The sequence below is a fragment of the Pelodiscus sinensis genome, chromosome 4, assembly GCF_052426305.1.
Source record: "Pelodiscus sinensis isolate ZL-2025 chromosome 4, ASM5242630v1, whole genome shotgun sequence".
Lineage (NCBI taxonomy): Eukaryota > Metazoa > Chordata > Testudines > Trionychidae > Pelodiscus > Pelodiscus sinensis.
This window is the reverse complement of record NC_143055.1, coordinates 2,933,514-2,951,722: the sequence shown is the minus strand read 5'-3', so window position 1 is coordinate 2,951,722 and position 18,209 is coordinate 2,933,514. Positions and strand designations below refer to the sequence as shown.

Sequence of the window (18,209 nt, the reverse complement as noted above, 5' to 3'; positions counted from 1 at the left end):
GCTGGGGGGTTTAGAAGCTGGACCCCCCCCCCATATCAAGGGGGGCTGAGGCACCCTAGGCCTGCCCTGTAACCTGGTGACATCTGTGCTGTGCTGTATCCTGGAGAGGCAATAAACCACCTCTGTTCTACCGGCTGGTGGAGTCTGTTCGTGCCATTTCGGGGGTGCAGGAGGCGGGGGACCCCAACGCGCCGTCACAGTGCTAACCAGGGATTCTTAAAAAATCAATATAATCAATAGATCAGACAGCTCTATTACGATGAGACAAGCTTTCCAAGCCTTTGATCATTCTCATAGCCCCGTCTCTGAACCCTCTCCAATTTATCAACATCCCTCTTGAGCTGTGGGCACCAGAATTGGACTGGGCTCTTTCCAAGTAGTCACGTTGATCTCTGGTGAGTTGAGATGTCTTCTGGCGTGCTTTGTTAGGTGTCGTGCCATGGTGCGTGTCACAAGTCGATGGCTGAGAAGCATTCGGCACCTCTCAAAGCGCGGGTGATAAACACATCTGTTATAGAATTATAGAACACCAGGACGGGAAGGGATCTCGAGAGGGCATCGAGTCTAGTCCCCTGCCCCATGGCAGGACCCAGCACTGTGTAGATCAGTGGGTCCCAAGCTTTTCGGCATCACGCCCCCCTTTTGATTTTTGAGAAACCCTCCACCCTCCCCCTCCAAAAATAGCAGAAAAACGTGGGTAGCATTGACAGGTGTGTGTGTGTGGCTGGGTCGCCTCGTGCCCCCCCCCCTTATAATTTCTTCACGCCCCCCCCGGGGGACATGCCCCCCAGTTTGGGACCCCTGGTCTAGATCATCCCTCATAGATGTCTGTCTAATCTGCTCTTAAATCTCTCCTGTGATGGAGATTCCACAACCCCCCTAGGCAATTTATTCCAGTGTTTAACTGCTCTGACAGGTAGGAAGTTTTCCCTAATGTCCAACCATTGCTTCTTGTCCCATCATCAGAGGTCAAGGACAGCAATTTCTCTCCCCCTCCTTGTGATGCCCTTTTAGAGACCAGAAAACCGCTCTCATGTCCCCCCTCAGTCTTCTCTTTTCTAAACTAAACAAGCCCAGGTCTTGGCTTTTTTCTCCCCCCTCCAATTTGTTTCCTCCCCCCTCCCTCCTTCCCTTATTTATTCTTGGTTCTGGACTTCCAACACTCCGGTCATCTGACGAAGTGGGCTGTTCCCACGAAAGCTCATGATCCCGTCTCCATGTTTTGTTAGTCTTTAAAGTGCTACCAGACCATTAGTTGTTTTTTAAGTTTTTCAAGTCATATTTAGCTTGTGGTGCACTCTGACTCCTAGATCCCTTTCTGCAGGACGCCTTCCTAGACAGTTGCTTCCCATTCTGTATGCGTGAAATTGATTCCTTCCTAAGTGGAGCACTTTGCATTTGTCCTTATTAAATTTCAGCCTATTTATCTCAGACCATTTTTTCCAGTTTGCCCAGATCATTTTGAATTATGATCCTCTCCTCCAAAGCACTTGCAACCTGTCCCAGCTTGGTATTGGCACACTTTACAAGCGTCCTCTCTATGCCAATATCTAAATCGTTTTTTGAAGATATTGAACAGAACTGGCCTCAAAACTGATCCCTGTAGATCCCCACATGTTATGCCCTTCCAGCACGACTGTGAACCATTGACGATTACTCTCTGGGAACAGTTATCCAGCCAGTTATGCGCCCCCTGGCTAGGTTGTACTTCCCTAGTTTGTTAATGAGAAGACCCTGTAAGAAGAGCCTTGCTAATATATCCCAGAAAAATCCCACACTGCTTTCGGCGGCTCCCCTTGGTTGTGAACAGCAAACCACAGCCAACGGGAAACGTGAGGCTCCGTGGCTGCAGAGCCAGTAAATAAACAAACTGGAGCAGCTCGGTACGGCTTTCTCAGAGTGGGTCCATGAACCACGTATTTACACCTTTCACCCAGCATATTCTGGTGTAAAAAGTTGTGCATTCTGCTAATTTAAGTGGCAGGCTTGTTTATGCAAAATTTGGTAGCTGTAGCTAACTGGAAAGTATGACTTTATTTTGCACAAACTCTTCAAACTATGTAGTAGTTATAATTATATCCAGATGAGGCTATGGGGGTTACAGGGTGCTCTCCCAAAGTAGAGTGTCCCACGTCCCATATGAGAAACGACAGAGAATTAAAATCCCCCTTCACTTAGGCACAGACGCCCCATCCTGCTGGGGGGGTGCTTGACCTCTCGCTCCCCAGTCGCTGCCCTCACTCCACCTCCACCTAAGTTCCCCCAGCCCTGCCTCTTTCCCTCTCCTGTCCTGGCTCCTCCCCTGAGTATGTTGCGGAAGTGCTGGGAGGGCAGGGAAGGAGTAAGTCTTCAGGGCCGCCGGCGTGCAAGAGGCGTGGGGGAAGGAAACAAAGTGGGGGAGATTGGTACTGGTGGGTGCTCTGCATCCACTCATTTTTCCCCAGGGGTGTTCCAGTTCTGGAGCTCTCATGGAGTCGGTATCTATGCCCCTACCCCAGAGCACCAGGCCCATATCTGGTCCTCGTGTGAATCCCCCCCCACACTCCATTTCTGGGAAGCCCAGAAACATTGGCCCACATGAAAATGACACCGTCCCGCCACCCCAGAAACTAATGGAGAGCTCTCTCAGTTCCCTCTGCTCTGCTGCTCCCTGCGCCTCTGTCGCCTGTCCTCAGCTCTGCTTCTTCTCCCACAGCGACGGAAACAGACAGCAGCCCCATGAGATCCCTGTCTCCTTCTCCTGCCTTCTATTCGGCCTCCATGTTCTCCTCTTCCCACTTCCTCTCTGTTCTCGGGCTCCATCTCCCTATGGCCTCCTCTTGGAAACTCTACTCAGAATCCACACCTTTGACCTTGCCTCCAACTTCCACGCTTTCCTCCTGGTCCCCTCTGTCGCACACACCACCACCAAAGCTTCCTGCCTCCCCTGTCTAATCTCAGCACACACGGCTGCTGGTGCAAGAGAGAAGTGCGCAACTTAATACCCTTGGGCTGTGTCTAGACTGGCAAGTTTTTCCACAAAAGCGCCTGCAAACTTGCCAGCTGTCTACACTGGCCGCTTGAATTTCCACAAGAACACTGACTTTGTAATGTACAAAATCAGTGCTTCTTGCGGAAATACGATGCTGCTCCCGTTTAGGCAAAAGGCTCTTTTGCGCAAAACTTTTGCGCAAGAGGGCCGGTGTAGACAGCTCAGATTTGTTTTGCGCAAAAAAGCCCTGATTGCAAAAATAGCGATCGGGGCTTTTTTTTGCGCAAAAGCGCGTCTAGATTGGCCACGCACGCTTTTCTGCAAAAAGTGCTTTTGTGGAAAAGCGTCCGTGCCAATCTAGACGCTCTTTTCCGCAAATGCTTTTAACAGCAAACTTTTCCATTAAAAGCATTTGCGGAAAATCATGCCAGTCTAGACGTAGCCTTGCATTTTGCTGGCCGAGAAGCCAACATCTTGAAATACCTGCAGCCAGTACACCTCAGCCATTCTCTCTCTACCTGTAGCGTAGAACAGTGGTGCTCAACCTTTTTTAATTCACGACCCCCAGGGACAGGAAAATTTTTGTTGAGCAAAAAAAGAAAAAAAAAGCATCGGGAACATTTTGTTGCAGCTGCTCTAATTTAAAACGCCGGTCTGTTCCCCTGCCATTTCCCCTGCCCTTGCTGCGTAGCTGTCTCAACGACTTCACCACCTGCGTTCTTCTACAAAGACCTTTTACATCTGCACTTGAATCCTCTTACCCATTACCAGGATAGCTTTCCCAATTATCACCTCTAATACCATTAGCTCACAGACATCTACCCTTCCCCACCTGTAATATCATTAACTCACTGGCATTCACCTTCCTTCCCCCCCCCCCCCCCGCATCCCCCTTCTGTTCTGAAATGTGATTTGTCCTTTTCATATGTGTTCATTTTTTTTTAATTGTATCCTTTGGTACATATGGTTGTGATTATTTTCTTCCACTATTTGATCTGAGGAAGTGGGTCTGGCCCACGAAAGCTCATCATCTAATAAACCATCTTGTTAGTCTTTAAGGTGCTACATAGTCCTGCATTTTGTTTGGATTGGGTTAGCCCTAAAGGACACAGAGAGCTTGAATATTATAGCTGCTTTCTATTACCTTTTGCAACCTAAGTTTGCAACACATTTGTGTGTGTACGTGTGCGCACTTTAGCGTTGTAAATAACTCTCATTTCTTTCTCTTAGCTAAATAAACCTTTAATTAATGATAGGATTGGCTACAAGCACTGTCTTTGTATAGGATCTGAGGTGCAGTTGACCTGGAGTAAGTGACTGGTCCTTTGGGACTAGAAGCAACCTAAATATTGTTGGTTTCTGGTGTAAGGGATCCCCGATCACAAAGGCAAGCTTGCTTGGGTGGTCAGATGGAGCGGAGCACCCAAGGGGATTGTGACTCCATGTTAAGGTGATGGTGGTGCTCGAGCAGTCCAGACTTAATATTCAACACAGAACTCACAGCTAGCTTGGGGGTTGTGTCCAGCCTGTCTTGAGTTGGGTACACATGAGCCATTCTAGACAGCTCGACAATCTCCACAACGTGGAAGCTGCCACGTGATCCGGGCTTTGACCCTCCAAATTCCATTTCTTTAGCCCTGTCCTCCTAACAGGCCGCCTAGTTAAAACGTACTGAGCTCAGCTTTCAAATGTTAGAAAGACCTCCAAGAGGTTCAGCTCTGAGCTTCTCCCCATTTTGAAGCGGCCTGACATGAGAGCTCTTTTGCGACACATAGGATATTTTACTGCTATCCCTGTGTGTGGCTGCCTCCAAACGATCCACTTCCTGCGTTAAGCTGGTGCATAGAAAGAAAACCAACTCGCCAGCTTGCCAGGGGAGGAGAGCCAGGATATCTGGCCAGAGCTGTGTAGGTTCTGCTGGCTCTGTTAATGTCACAGCAGGCCAGTCAGGATGGCTGTGTCTAGACTGGCAAATTTTTCTGCAAAAGCAGCTGCAAACTTGCCAGCAAACTACACTGGCCGCTTGAATTTCCGCAAGAACACTGACGATCTCGTGTAAGAAATCAGTGCTTCTCACGGAAATACTATGCTGCTCCCGTTCGGGCAAAAGGGCCAGTGTAGACAGCTCAGATTTGTTTTGCGCAAAAAAGCCACAATTGCAAAAATGGCAACCGGGGCTTTCTTGCACAAAAGCGCGTCTAGATTGGCACGGACGCTTTTCCGCAAAAGCACTTTTTGCAGAAAAGCGTCCGTGCCAATCTAGATGCGCTTTTCCGCAAATGCTTGTAACGGAAAACATTTCCGTTAAAAGCATTTGCGGAAAATCATGCCAGTCTAGACGTAGCCGATGTGTCTACCCAGCAAAGTTATTTCGGAATAGCGGCCATTATTCTAAGCAGGCCTCAGAATAGCTTAGAGAGACTGAGGGATTTGGGTTTGTTCAGTCTGCAGAAGAGAAGAGTGAGGGGGGATTTGGGAGCAGCCTTCAACTCCCTGAAGGGAGGTTCCAAAGAGGATGGAGAGAGGCTGTTCTCAGTGGGGGCAGATGCAGAACAAGGAGCAATGGGCTCAAGTTGCAGTGGGGGAGGTCTAGGTTGGATATTAGGAAAAACTATTTCCCTAGGCGGGTGGGGAAGCGCTGGGCTGGGTTCCCTAGGGAGGGGGTGGAATCTCCATGCCTAGAGGTGTTTAAGTCTCGGCTGGACAAAGCCCTGGCTGGGCTGATTGAGTTGAGATTGGTCCTGCCTAGAGCAGGGGGCTGGACTTGATGACTCCTGAGGTCTCTGCCAGCTCTAGGATTCTAAAGCGTGAACTTGGAAAATGAGGACACCGCTTTCGGTCCGAGCCTTGCGACCCAAATCTGGGCAAGCCAGCAGCACCAAGAGGAGCCAGCTGATGGGACAAGGAGCTTTGATCCCCAGGGACGGATGAGTTTTGCACACCAATGTCAACAAAACCCATCCCCCTGGCCAGGTACAAATCCACCCTCGGCGCACCCGATGAAGCTTGTTAGCGCTACGATTCCTGACTGCTCCTCCCCGGATCCGTGGAGACAAGGGGACCGCTCTGGGATGCGCAAGCAAGCAGGGTGTTCGTCTGGCTGCACTTCGGGCTATCCAGCCAGATCAGAAAGCCGCATCCTCAGGCTGCGATGCTGAGCAGGGTGCTTGCGTGGCTGAAAGGTACACAGGTGGGGCAGGTAATGCACGGAGCACTCGCAGGGCGCTAGACCAGGCGGGCTGTGCAAGCGCACGGTGGTGCAACCTGAAAGAGACGCAGGTGCGGAACATCAGAACAAAAGCACGATAGTCCATTCCCCCTCAACGCCATCGTACCTTGAAGCTGAAATTGGGGACCCACATCCTAAAACCAGTCCCTTCCTCCAAGCCCTCGCAAACACACAGGGAAAAGTAGGACCATTACCCCCATTTTATGGATGGGAAATTGAGGCATAGAGACACCAACGCACTCTGTGCTAGAGCCTGGCACTCCAGAGCAATGTTCTTTCTAATGTTGTCCATCCATGCGTGGAATAAATTTTATTATGTGCACCAAGGCACGTGTGGATGTGCAATGCCATTAGAAACACAGGCTGCCAGCTGAGGAGGATTTAAAATGAGGCATCACCACAATGTTCCCTCTATTTTTTTCCATCCATGCACGGAATACATTTTGTTATGTGCACCGAGGCATGTGCCGATGGGCACCACCCATAGACTCACATGCTGCCGGCTGTGGGTGCTCTGCTAACCAGCGGGGCAGCATTTGAATCTCTCTGGGGCAGCTGCCCAAGTTAGCTTACAGTCCCAAGCTAGAGCCTTAACCACACAGCCACCCCCCCGCTTTCAGAGATGTAGCTTATTCACAGTGACTTCCACACACGTAACCCCCAACTAAATCCCCTGGGAAGACCTCTGGCTTCGCGCTCAGCGGAAAAGCTTCCGTTGACACTGTTAGAGCCAGGATCCGCCCCCCCTTCTCCCCGCTCATCCACAGTCTGTGGCAGGGGCACCCCTGGAGCCCGGCGTGCAGCCTGTAGCTGGAGGGCAGAGGGGAGGCCAGTCTATGGCAGGTTCTCTCTTCTGTCTGCACGCGAGGCTGATACAGAGCCGAATAAAAGCCCCAGGTCTGATCCTGGCTCACTGAAGCCCAGGAGAGCTTGGACTTTGCTTTCAGAGCACACAGGGCCAGGCCCCTCCATCCTGGACACTGTCCCCACACGCCCGAGCAAGAGCTCTGGAGAAGTGACCGCAGCATCCATCTCGACGCACGATCATCGGTCGTAGTAACCTGGACCTCTCCATCCACCCGTTGTGTGTTGTCATGGGCGTTACATCCCAGCAGCGACCCACCCAGCAGCACCAGCACCCACCATGTCTGGATTGCAGCCCCAGCGATCCGGGGCAGGACTCTTGTTTCTGGAGCCTGGGGTGCTGCAGACAGCTCTAGCTGCCCCCCGTCTCTGTGCTCCCCAGTCCTTTGCAGGCAGTCTGCCTCCCTCCCCCAGCAACAGACACGGTTCGGTGTAACAGACACACGCTAGCCGCTGGGGAGGATACCGAAAGGAACCAGAATGAAATGCAGCGACCGTTGTAACACACTTGTGCAGCCTGTCCGGCGTCCCCCCTTCGAGGGGCCACCTGGAGGATAACTGCCTACTACTGCTGCCTAGAAGGGAAGTTACATCTTTAGCTCAAGTGCTTTGGTACCCTGTACGCTGAGTGCTTGGGTGGCTGCCCAGGAAAAATTCAGGTGCTGCCCAGCGGATTGCCAGAGTGTCCACAATGCCCACACCAGCAGCATGTGTTTCTATTGGTGGTGCACATCAGTGCACAGAGCAACATTTATTCCACACACAGATGGAAAAAATGAGAGGAAGCATTGACTGAAGGTCCCGCATCCAACCCTTCCTAATGTCCCAAGGAGGTGGGTAGTCATGAGTCTTTCTTACAGGATGGCTGGTTTTCAGGTCGTCCCTCTCTATGCTGGCTTGTCCCCTGCGGCGTTCAGGAGAGCCAGTCGCCGGCTTTTCTGAAGTTGTGCCACTCTCTCTCTTAACTGGACGGCAGCTGCGTTCTCCTCCAAGCACGGGCCGGATGCAACCTTGCAAATTTCACTGTCACCTTAGAAAGTAAGAAACCCACGTAGACTGTGTGTGAGACTCATGCAAAGAACGCTGCTGTGCATAGCTTGTCAGCCAGCCGCCAAAGCTGCCTCCCACAGCGGCTAAAACCAGCAGCCGGTCACATCTCTTGGCCTGGTTTGTTCTGCTGGATCATCCCCGTTATGACCGACTGGTCACAGAAATGGGACTTGACTCATCCCTCCTCAGAAACAGGCAATGGTAAGCCAGCCCAACAAATCATGGACAGATGAGGCTATTTTGCACCAGTAGCTCTCCAAACCCGCTATAACGGTGGGTCAATCTCACCTCATTTTACAGATGGCCAAAGAGAGGCAAAGTGACATGCCCAGGACTGCTCAGCACGTCAGTTGCAGAGCTGCAAAGAGACCCCCCCAGGCGCCCTGTCGCCCAGGCCTGTGCTCGGTCTATGGCTGCCTCTGCAAGAGGCCGTTCTACATGGCGACGCTTGGCAGGGAGTCCGAAACAGGGCTGGCTTGCAGCGAGTGCAGGCAGCGCCCTGCTCCGCAGAAGGCTGCTCTGGCCTCGAAGGAGCACGCGGGGATGTGGCTGCGTGGCGTGCAGCGGGAGGGCTTACTGGGCAGGGTCTGAGAGACCCGGGGAGCCGTCCCCACCCCTGGCGTTTTCCTGAGCTCAGGGCGCAGCGGTGAGGGCTGGCCGGGAGCGGAGGAGTCCACCATCCGGCGCCGTCTCTGCAGGATGGATTCCAGCTGGCTGTCTTTGTTCCGCTGGCTGTGCCTACGCCAGCTGGGCTTTCTCATCGGCCTTTTCATCGCGCCCTGAGAAGAGAAGCCGGGGGTGGGAGCAGGCAGCTCAGACAGGGAGACACACATTCCCGCCCCCACCTCCCCCACCGGCTGCAGGCCTCTCCGAGACTCCCTTGGGGTGAGCATCCCAAGGGGCGTGGGGGTGGATCCGCAGTGAGGTTTGCACCTAGGGCTACAGCCGGGCCAGTAACAGGCTCTCCGGTCCGGGGGCAGGTCCGAACCAAAGCAAACTCGCTAGGGGGGGAGCCAAATCGGACGTTTGGCTAGATTTTCCGCCACGCAGAAGGGTCTTTTCCAACGCTGTCGCAGGGAGGAGACTTGAGCCTTGCCCCAGGTGGGCGTTCTGACCACCAGGTGAAAGGGTGCGTCTCCACGTGCGAGCGGGAGTTGCACGCACGCCGCCGTCTTCTCTGGCTGGAACTAGCTACGTCAGTGTTTCTTAAACTGTGTTCTGCGGCACATCGATGTGCCGCGAGGCAGTAGGAGGTGTGCCATGGAGAACGGAATTAAAAATGGCCGCCCTTAAAGGGGCAGGCACCTTTTTTTTTTGCTCAATAACTTTCTTTGAACAAACGCTTTGTCCCCTGCTCTACCTAAAACAGGGGCAGGCAGGAGGCAGCCAGGGAGCCGGATGTGGCCCGCCAAGCTGGGACCCTAAAGCACAGCGCAGCGATGCTGCTTTAAATGTGGCTGCTCTGGTCTGGGAGCAAGGAGGGAGGCTTTGTGCCCTGTTCCGCCCCCCCAGCAAAATATTTCCACTCCCGTTGGCCAGTTTCTGACCAATAGCAGCTGAGATATTTTGCTGGCAGCAGCAGCAGCCAATGAAGCCTCCTCCTTTCTTCCCTCCTGTCATAATGAGGAGTGCTGACCAGCACCTGGTGACTAAGGGGGTTAACTCATGTACCTAGCGAAGGTGTCGGGCACTCAGCCAATAACAATGCCGGTAGGAATTTCAAACTGGGACAAGGAGGTTTTTTTCGCTCTTTTCTTTGTTTGAGATCAGAGCAGCTTCTCCCAGGAATCAAGGGAGACGGGAGATGGGTTCTCTCGCCAAGAATGGACTTGAAATGTGTAAGTAGGGAAAAGTTTAGCTAGTCCGTCCAGGCTTATTGTTTTCCTTGTTTGGGGATTTGGAAATCATGGCTGAGCTGGCGAATTGGTTTTTTTTCCTCTTTTGTAATTAAGCCTTACAGCACAAGGGTTTTTCCCTGAGTATGTATATCAGATGGTGGCTCTTTCCACCTAGCCAAGCTACTGTGCTTGCACTTGTAGTTTTGTTTTGATAATAAAAGATTGGGGTTTTTTCCTAATTAACCAGTATTGGTTGATGGTTGTGTCCCTAGGACTTAGTGCCTAGTTCCAAGGACAGAGTCCACTGTTGTCTATGGATTCCCTGTTTTTCCCAACTCCTAGCAAAACGGAGCTTGGGGTGGAGGGAAGAGCTTTACCTTAGAGAGGGGGTTTCCCAAGTGACCTCTTCCCTGATTTTCTTGGAATTACTTGGGTGATGGCAGCGGGTCCCCCAGAATCTGGGTATTAGGATTTTGGGGGGAAATTTTTGTAGCAGAGCCCGTAGAGACAGGTTTTGGAGTGCTCTTGTGGGTCCCCAACTTCTGCATTGATCGTGTCTGAGTGGGGAACAGCCTTGACAACCCCCCACCCGGAGTAGGGCCACGTGGAACAGCCTGGGACTGCAGCCTTCAGGTTCTTGCAGGGCTGCTGGCTGGGAGCTGCCTAGGTAAGCGCCTCCCAGCCAGAGCCTGCCTCTGGCACCCCCCAACTACCTGCCCCAGGCCACCACCCAAATCCTCGGCACCCCTTTCCCCCAGGTCACAACCCGCCCCCCCGACCTTGCCCCCCCTCCTAGAGCCCCTCCCTCAGGCCAGAATCCTCTCCTGCACCCATACTCCCTCTCTGCCCTGCACCCCATTCCGCTGTCCCAAGCCATCACCCAAACCCTCTGCACCCCCTTTGCCCAGGCCACACCTCCCTCCAGAGCCTGCACCCTCTCCTGCAGCCCCTCCCTCAGGCCAGAATCCTCTCCTCCACCCGTACCCGCTCCTGGACTCTGCACCCCAAATCCCTTCCCCAAATCACAACCCCCTCCTTCACCCAAACGCCCTTTCAGACTCCACAGCCCCTTCCTGTTCTCCAAGCTCCCTTCTGCTCCCAGCCTCTGCCCCAGACCCCACCCCTCTCGGCAGAAACGTGGCCCTTGAGCACTTGCCAAAATCTTGGAGTGGCCCCCCGTTAATAATGATTGTCCACCCCGGCTCAGAACCGTCAGCTCCCTCCCACAGGCCGCCACCCCTGGAGCTGGGGGCAAGGCCCACGGGGACACGGCTACCCTACGACCGTAAGTCAACCCGCCAGAGGTCGGCACGGCCCCATTACTGCGGTGCCCGATGCCCACGTGCCCTGTCTGCTGCTGCCTATCGGACGCGGTGCGTTTTCCAAATCCAGGCAAATGTGGGGGTGGCAAAATTGTCCCGCTTGCTCCCCTGCCCCCTCTCCCAACGTATGGACACGGCAGGACGTTTGGATGGGCCAGGTCCCGCCCCGCAGAGCAGCCCCATAGTCCTGCAGGGGTCAGGCCGAACCTTCCCGAGCGGAGAGTCGTTGAAACAGGGGGAGGGCAGGAATCCAATCTGCGATCACTAGGGGCAAACCCCCCAAAGCTCATTCACATCGCGGGGCAGTACCACGCAGAGCACAGCCGAAAGGAACCCTCGGCGCACGGGATCGGGGCGGGGAAGGGGTGCGAGGGAGAAGCGCGAGGCGCATCCTCAGGCCTGGGTCCTTCCCCCGGGCTGGAGCAGCTGGCCGACGGCCCCCTCCTGCGGGACGGGGCTCCCCTGCCCTCCCCCTGCACCGGTGCCTGCCTCCGGGCCAACGCGGCTTACCAGGATGCCTTGCAGCTCCATGACGGCGCTCTGGCGTTTGCTGGCGGCCGCGGAGCGATCCTGAGAGGGGAGAGCTCTTGAGGGAGGATCCTGGTGCTTTCCCTTCCGCCCCCCAGCACCCGGGGGGCTCCTATCCCAGTGGCCTGGGGTCTTGGCCTCTCTCCGGAGCCTGCCAGCTAGGGCTGGGCACAGCGAGGCATTCAGTGACAGACCCCTGCCCTGGGAAACCCCCTCTCATGTCACCCAGGCAGTTGCCAGCTGGGAAAGAGCTTGTCCCTCTATCTGCCCCATGTGGCGGTCCCCGTGGGCAGCGAGTGGGGGCGAGGAAAGGCATTGTCTTCCCAAAACTGCCTGCAGTCCTCAGCCACCCAGGAGGGGTTGGGGCTGCGCCATGCAGCAGCCTCAGCTGGGATTGGGCGGGGCTTGGACTAGGGAGGTAGTTGAAGGGGTGTGGCCTGGAAGGAAAGGGGCGGGGCTTCAGGGCAAAGGGGCGGGGCTTTGGTTTGCCTTCACCCCATGCTCATGGGCGCCTCACTGCTGTGTTAGAGCCGTAGGCTCCACAGCCTGCGCCCCGAACCAACACTGGTTGGCTCTGGCACCCTCCAGATCAACAGGCCCCCTCACCCATCCTCCTGTTCCCCCCCAGAGCCAGCCAACTGCCCTTACCCCCCACGCAGGCTCAGGACCCCGGCCTGAGCCACCCCCCCAAACTGGGTCTCTGCATGCTGGGATGCTTCCTGGGACCAGCGCCACGGACATGGGGGTGCCAGCTGTGTCTGCAGGAGCCCAAGGCTGGGGCTGCTGTTTACCTGGGGCCCCGCGCCTGGGCCCTTGCGGGCTGGTCGCAGGACCACCCCGCTCTTGATCCGGGCCATCATCTCGTCCACCGCCCGAGCTTTAATGTCGTCAGTCGCAGTGTCCCCTGCACACAGAGGAAGGCTGAAGTTTAATAGGATTTGTACTGCCAGGGTCTGCGAGTCCCAGGCATGGCCCAGGCCCCTGGCACGCTAGGCGCTGTCCAAAATGGGGATTCCCTTGCCCCAAGGGGCTAACAGTCTAAGACGGAGACAGACACGGGGGAGCACAAGGAAACCAGGAGGCAGCAGGGGGACTATTCTCCAGTGTTGTGCAGACACCACAGCAAAGGAGCGTTCTGCATCCTAGAACCCCAGGGCTGGAGGAGTCCTCAGGAGTCATCGAGTCCAGCCCCCGGCCCAAAGCAGGACCAACCCAACTCAATCAGCCCAGCCAGGGCTTGGTCCAGCCCGGACGTAAACACCTCTAGGGATGGAGATTCTACCCACTCCCTAGGGAACCCAGCCCAGGGCTTCCCCACCTGCCTAGGGAAAGAGTTTTTCCTAATATCCAACCTAGACCTCCCCCACTGCAACTTGAGCCCATTGCTCCTTGTTCTGCATCTGCCCCCACTGAGAACAGCCTCTCTCCAGCCTCTTTGGAACCCCCCTTCAGGGAGTTGCAGGCTGCTCTCAAATCCCCCCTCACTCTTCTCTTCTGCAGACTGAACAAGCCCAAGTCCCTCAGCCTCTCCTCGTAGGTCATGTGCTTCAGCCCCCGAATCATTTTGGTTACCCTCCGCTGGACCCTCTCCAATGCGTCCACATCCTTTCTGTAGTGGGGGGCCCAGAACTGGACACAATACTCCAGATGTGGCCTCCCCAGAGCCAAATAAAGGGGAATAATCACATCTCTGGATCTGCTGGCAATGCTCCTCCTAATGCACCTAATATGCCATTAGCCTTCTTGGCTACAAGGGCGCCTGTTGACTCATCTCCAGCTTCTCATCCACTGTAACCCCCAGGGCCTTTTCTGCAGAACTGCTGCTTAGCCAGTCGGTCCCCAGCCTGTACCAATACTTGGGATTCTTCCGCCCCAAGGGCAGGACTCTGCACTTGTCCTTGTTGAACCTCATCAGATTTCTTTTGGCCCAATCCTCCAATGTGTCCAGGTCACTCTGGACCCTGTCCCTGCCCTCCAGCGTATCTACCTCCCCCCTTAGTGGAGAACAAGGTGGCTCCATGGACATTTCCAAGAACCTCCCAAGAACATGGGGCAGCCGGGGAGAAAGCATGAAGGGTGAAGGAGCAAGGACATGGAGCACAAAATGGCACCAGTGGTTGAATCTCCCCCTTTGTCCAACATGACAGCGAGGGAGGGGCTGCAGACCCCCGCTAAGAGGCCACATGACCTCGCAGGAACACAGGGACCAAAGTGACTTCGGAGGAACCTGGGAGGGGGTCCATCCAGAACTGAGCAAAGGAATGATTTGCTCACACAATGTGCAATTGGCCTGTGGAACTCACCGCCACAGGATGCCACTGAGGGCCAGAACTTAGTGAGATTGAAAGAGTGGTGAGACACTTCTATGGATAGAGTTTGGAAGGGAGGTGGATGCTTGGATCAGGGCTCCGGCCGATCTCCACTGGAGACCAGGATGAGACATAGTAACAGGCTGTTTGTTAAAAATTCAGCAGTGCCAGGCTACGTGGCTTCGGTGCCCCTGGAGTGGGAGTGGGAAGTGGGCAGTGGCTTACGGGCTTTCGGTGGCCGCATCCCCTTCCGCTGCTTGATCGCCAAAAGGGGGCTGGAAAGGAGAGAGAAGGATGAATGCATTGCCAGGGGCAGCTCTCCGTTCCCCGCCCACCCCCCACGCTGCTCTCTGCTCCCCCCCCACCTCCTCCCCCCCACCTCGACGTCCATAGAGACCCCAGGGCGGGGCAGCCTCTCCAGAAATCTCTGCCCCTCCGGTGTGGACAAAACACCGGCACCGGCACCCGCTGGGCATGGACTCAAGGGGAGAACCACCGGCATGGAGAAAACACCGGCACCGGCACCCGCTGGACACGGACCAAAGGGGAGAACAGCCGGCATGGAGAAAACACCGGCACTGGCACCTGCTGGACACGGACTCAAGGGGAGAACAGCCGGCGTGGAGAAAACACCGGCACCGGCACCCGCTGGGCATGGACTCAAGGGGAGAACCGCCGGCGTGGAGAAAACACCGGCACCGGCACCCCCTGGACACGGACTCAAGGGGAGAACAGCCGGCGTGGAGAAAACACCGGCACCGGCACCCGCTGGGCACGGACTCAAGGGGAGAACAGCCGGCGTGGAGAAAACACCGGCACCGGCACCCGCTGGACACGGACTCAAGGGGAGAACAGCCGGCGTGGAGAAAACACCGGCACCGGCACCCGCTGGACACGGACTCAAGGGGAGAACAGCCGGCGTGGAGAAAACACCGGCACCGGCACCTGCTGGACACGGACTCAAGGGGAGAACAGCCGGCGTGGAGAAAACACCGGCACCGGCACCTGCTGGACACGGACTCAAGGGGAGAACCGCCGGCGTGGAGAAAACACCGGCACCGGCACCTGCTGGACACGGACTCAAGGGGAGAACAGCCGGCATGGAGAAAACACCGGCACCGGCACCTGCTGGACACGGACTCAAGGGGAGAACAGCCGGCGTGGAGAAAACACCGGCACCGGCACCCGCTGGACACGGACTCAAGGGGAGAACAGCCGGCGTGGAGAAAACACCGGCACCGGCACCCGCTGGACACGGACTCAAGGGGAGAACAGCCGGCGTGGAGAAAACACCGGCACCGGCACCCACTGGGCACAGACTAGTGCCATGCCCACTCCCCCGCCCCATGGCCGGGCTCTGGCTGACGCTAGGGGAGCGCCCCCCGTAGGGCTAGCGGGTCTCTGCACGGGAGGGCTGGGGGCGCAGGTGGCACTTACTTCACAGGGGCGGCTGAGGCTGGCGGGGGCAGAGGCGGTGGCGGGGGCGGGGGTGGGGGCGGAGCCACTTCTGGTGGATCAGGGTCAGGAGGCGGGGCTTTGGCCTGCTCCAACTTCTCTTCCAGGAGCTTCACTGCAATGCAAGGCGGTTAGGAACTCGCCCCGCGCTCTGGGGCCCGAGTCTGGGCTGCAGGGGCCCCTCTGTCCGACGCAGGGTGGCCGCTCTCACATTCGCCCCCCCCCCGCCGCCCCCAGCCCTCTGGGCCTGGCCTGTGGCCTTTGACGCCTCGCACGGTGCTGGCGTCTCCGTTTTGTTCCCGGCTGCGAATTTGCATTAGAAATGCCCCAAATCTGTTTCCAGGGAGGCCCTGTGATTGCACATGAGAAGGGAGGCAGGGGCCCGGGAACGGTGGGTGGGGAAGCAGGGCCGGGCGGGGAGGGGGAGGGGGGAAAGCAGGCCCAGGTGATGGGAGAGGAGGCGAGACGGGGGAGGGGGTCGAGCTAGTGAAACAGGTCGTAACCAGTGGTCCCCGTGAGCTGGGCACTAGGGCAGCCGCTCAGGAGAGAGTCCAACGCCGCCCAGCTGGGTGTGTGGTGCTACTGGTGGTGCACATCCACCCATGCATTGGTGCACATACATTATTCCGCACACAGGTGGAAAAAATCTGCACATGGCTGAAAGAGATGAGAGGGTTTGGGGACAGTGCAGGGCGGGGACTTGGGGGCTCAGTGCAGGGTGCGCGGGTGGGGGCCAGAGCAGGGCGGGGGTGACAGAAGGTACCTTTCCCCTCCAGCACCACGTTGGTCTCCTCCACCTGCTGCAGCCGCTTCTCCAGCTGCAGCTTCTCCGCATGGGCCTCCGCCAGGGCCGCTTGCTCCTGCTGCTGCCTCTCCTGCAGCTGCTCCTCCAGAGCCTGCACCTGAGGGCAGGGGTGGGGGCAGGAGTGTCGGGAGGAGCTGAGGCCGCCAGCCACCCGCCCCGGGAGCCACGCGGGGACCAGGGCCAGCGGGTGAGCCCAGAGAGAGTCCGAGTTGGGGAGATGGGACCGGAGAGTGGGGGCAGGGGGTGGAAGACCTGTCCCTGCTGGACAAGGCAGGGGCGTCTGGGGAGCCGGCTGAGCCCCAGCGGCCGGATGGGGGTGTCTGGGGTAAGCTGGCCTCCCTGGCTCGGGTCGGAGGCCAGGCCCTGCGCTGCCGCACCCCAGCCAGTCTGACGGGCCAGCGAGCTCGGGGAACCGGGCCCTGGGGTCGGCCCATCAAGACTCAGGGGGTCAGCGGTGGGATGGGCTGGCAATGCGCCCCTCCCCCGACCTCCCACTGCTGGAGCCTGCACCTGCCCAGGGAACCTCCCCCGGGCATGGGCCGTGGTGGGAACCCCCAACCTTCTCCAGGTGCTCCTGCTTGGCCTCCTCCAGCGTCCGCGTCAGGCTCGCCACCTCGTCCAGGGCCTGCAGCAGCTGGGCGCCGGGCGCCGCGTTCTGCAGCAGGATCATGCTCTGCCTGTTGGCCTCCTTCTGCTTCACCAGCATCTGCGCCGGAGAGATCGGGGTGTGTGTGTGTGTGCACATGTGCAGGCGTGTGTACATGCATGTGTGCATGTGTGTGCGTGCATACAGGTGTGTGCATGTACATACATGTGCATGTGTGCGTATGCACATGTAAGTGTGTGCATATGTGTGTGTTTGTGTGCATGTACGTGTGTGTGTTCATGTTCAAGCACATGTGTGCGTGGGTGCATATGTGTGCGTGCATGTGCGTGCATGTGCGTGCATGTGTGTGCGTACATGCAGGGGTGTGCATGTGTGCGTGTACATATGTGTGCGTGTGCATGCGCACATGTAAGTGTGTGCATGTGTGTATTTGTGTGCATGTATGTGTGTATGTTCAAGTACCTGTGTGCATGTGTGCATGGGTGCATACGTGTGTGTGCATGTGCGTGCATGAACGTGTGTGTATGTGTGTGTACGTGTGCATGGGTGCTCATGTTCAAGTACATGCATGCATGTGTGTGCGCACATGCATGTATGTGCGTGTGCATGTGTGTGCACGTGCACGTGCATGTTTGTGTACATGTGTGCATGCGTGTGTGGCTTATGGGCACCATACCCACCGCTGAACAAATCCCGCTGGCCGCATGACTCAGCCGCCCTTTGGCGTGTGCTTCGACACAGCAGAGACTGGTCCCTTGGCCCCTCCCCGCCCAGCTCTGCCCCCCGTGGGTCCAGCGTTGCCGCTGGGCGATGCGGTGAGGGACGTGATGGCTGCTTTGGGACTGAGCTGTCACCGGGCTCTGCTCTGGGCTCTGCCACTGACCCGTGGGCTGACCCTGGGCAAGTCCCTTCTCCCCGGGGCTCGCTCTGCATCTGTGAAAGGGTTCTGCTGGGGGCGCGTGGTGCACTTCGTGGGGAGCGTGCTCCACCCTGCGGCCCGTCCCAGGCCACAGGCGGGCTCTACGAGCTCCAGTGCGCCCTGGGCCAGAAGCTGGGGGAGTCAGGAATTTGCACTTTTACTCCCCTCAGCCCCACCCGGCCAGCTGGGGGGCTGGGCTGGCAGAGGCTGCGGGTCCGGAGGGAGGGGCAGTGGCAGGGCTGGGCTGGGAAGGGGGCAGGGCTGGGCTGGCAGGTCTGTGGGTCGGGAGGGAGGGGCACTGGCAGAGCTGGG

The 18,209-nt window shown here is 56.9% G+C and overlaps 1 protein-coding gene across 1 annotated transcript in view; it reads right to left on the bottom strand.

Moving 5' to 3' along the window:
* Positions 1 to 3,973: 3,973 nt before the first annotated feature.
* The window catches only part of LOC106732272 (shootin-1-like), a 31,795-nt gene continuing 17,559 nt past the window's right edge, over positions 3,974 to 18,209 (bottom strand). Inside the window, exons 9-17 of the mRNA XM_075931075.2 lie at positions 16,931 to 17,077; positions 16,330 to 16,468; positions 15,549 to 15,681; positions 14,337 to 14,386; positions 12,594 to 12,706; positions 11,785 to 11,844; positions 8,692 to 8,893; positions 7,923 to 8,094; positions 3,974 to 6,235 (exon numbers count right to left, since the gene is read on the bottom strand). Coding sequence (XP_075787190.2) covers positions 7,952 to 8,094; positions 8,692 to 8,893; positions 11,785 to 11,844; positions 12,594 to 12,706; positions 14,337 to 14,386; positions 15,549 to 15,681; positions 16,330 to 16,468; positions 16,931 to 17,077 — 987 coding nt within the window. The 3' untranslated portion in view covers positions 3,974 to 6,235; positions 7,923 to 7,951. The remainder of the gene's footprint in view (positions 6,236 to 7,922; positions 8,095 to 8,691; positions 8,894 to 11,784; positions 11,845 to 12,593; positions 12,707 to 14,336; positions 14,387 to 15,548; positions 15,682 to 16,329; positions 16,469 to 16,930; positions 17,078 to 18,209) is intronic.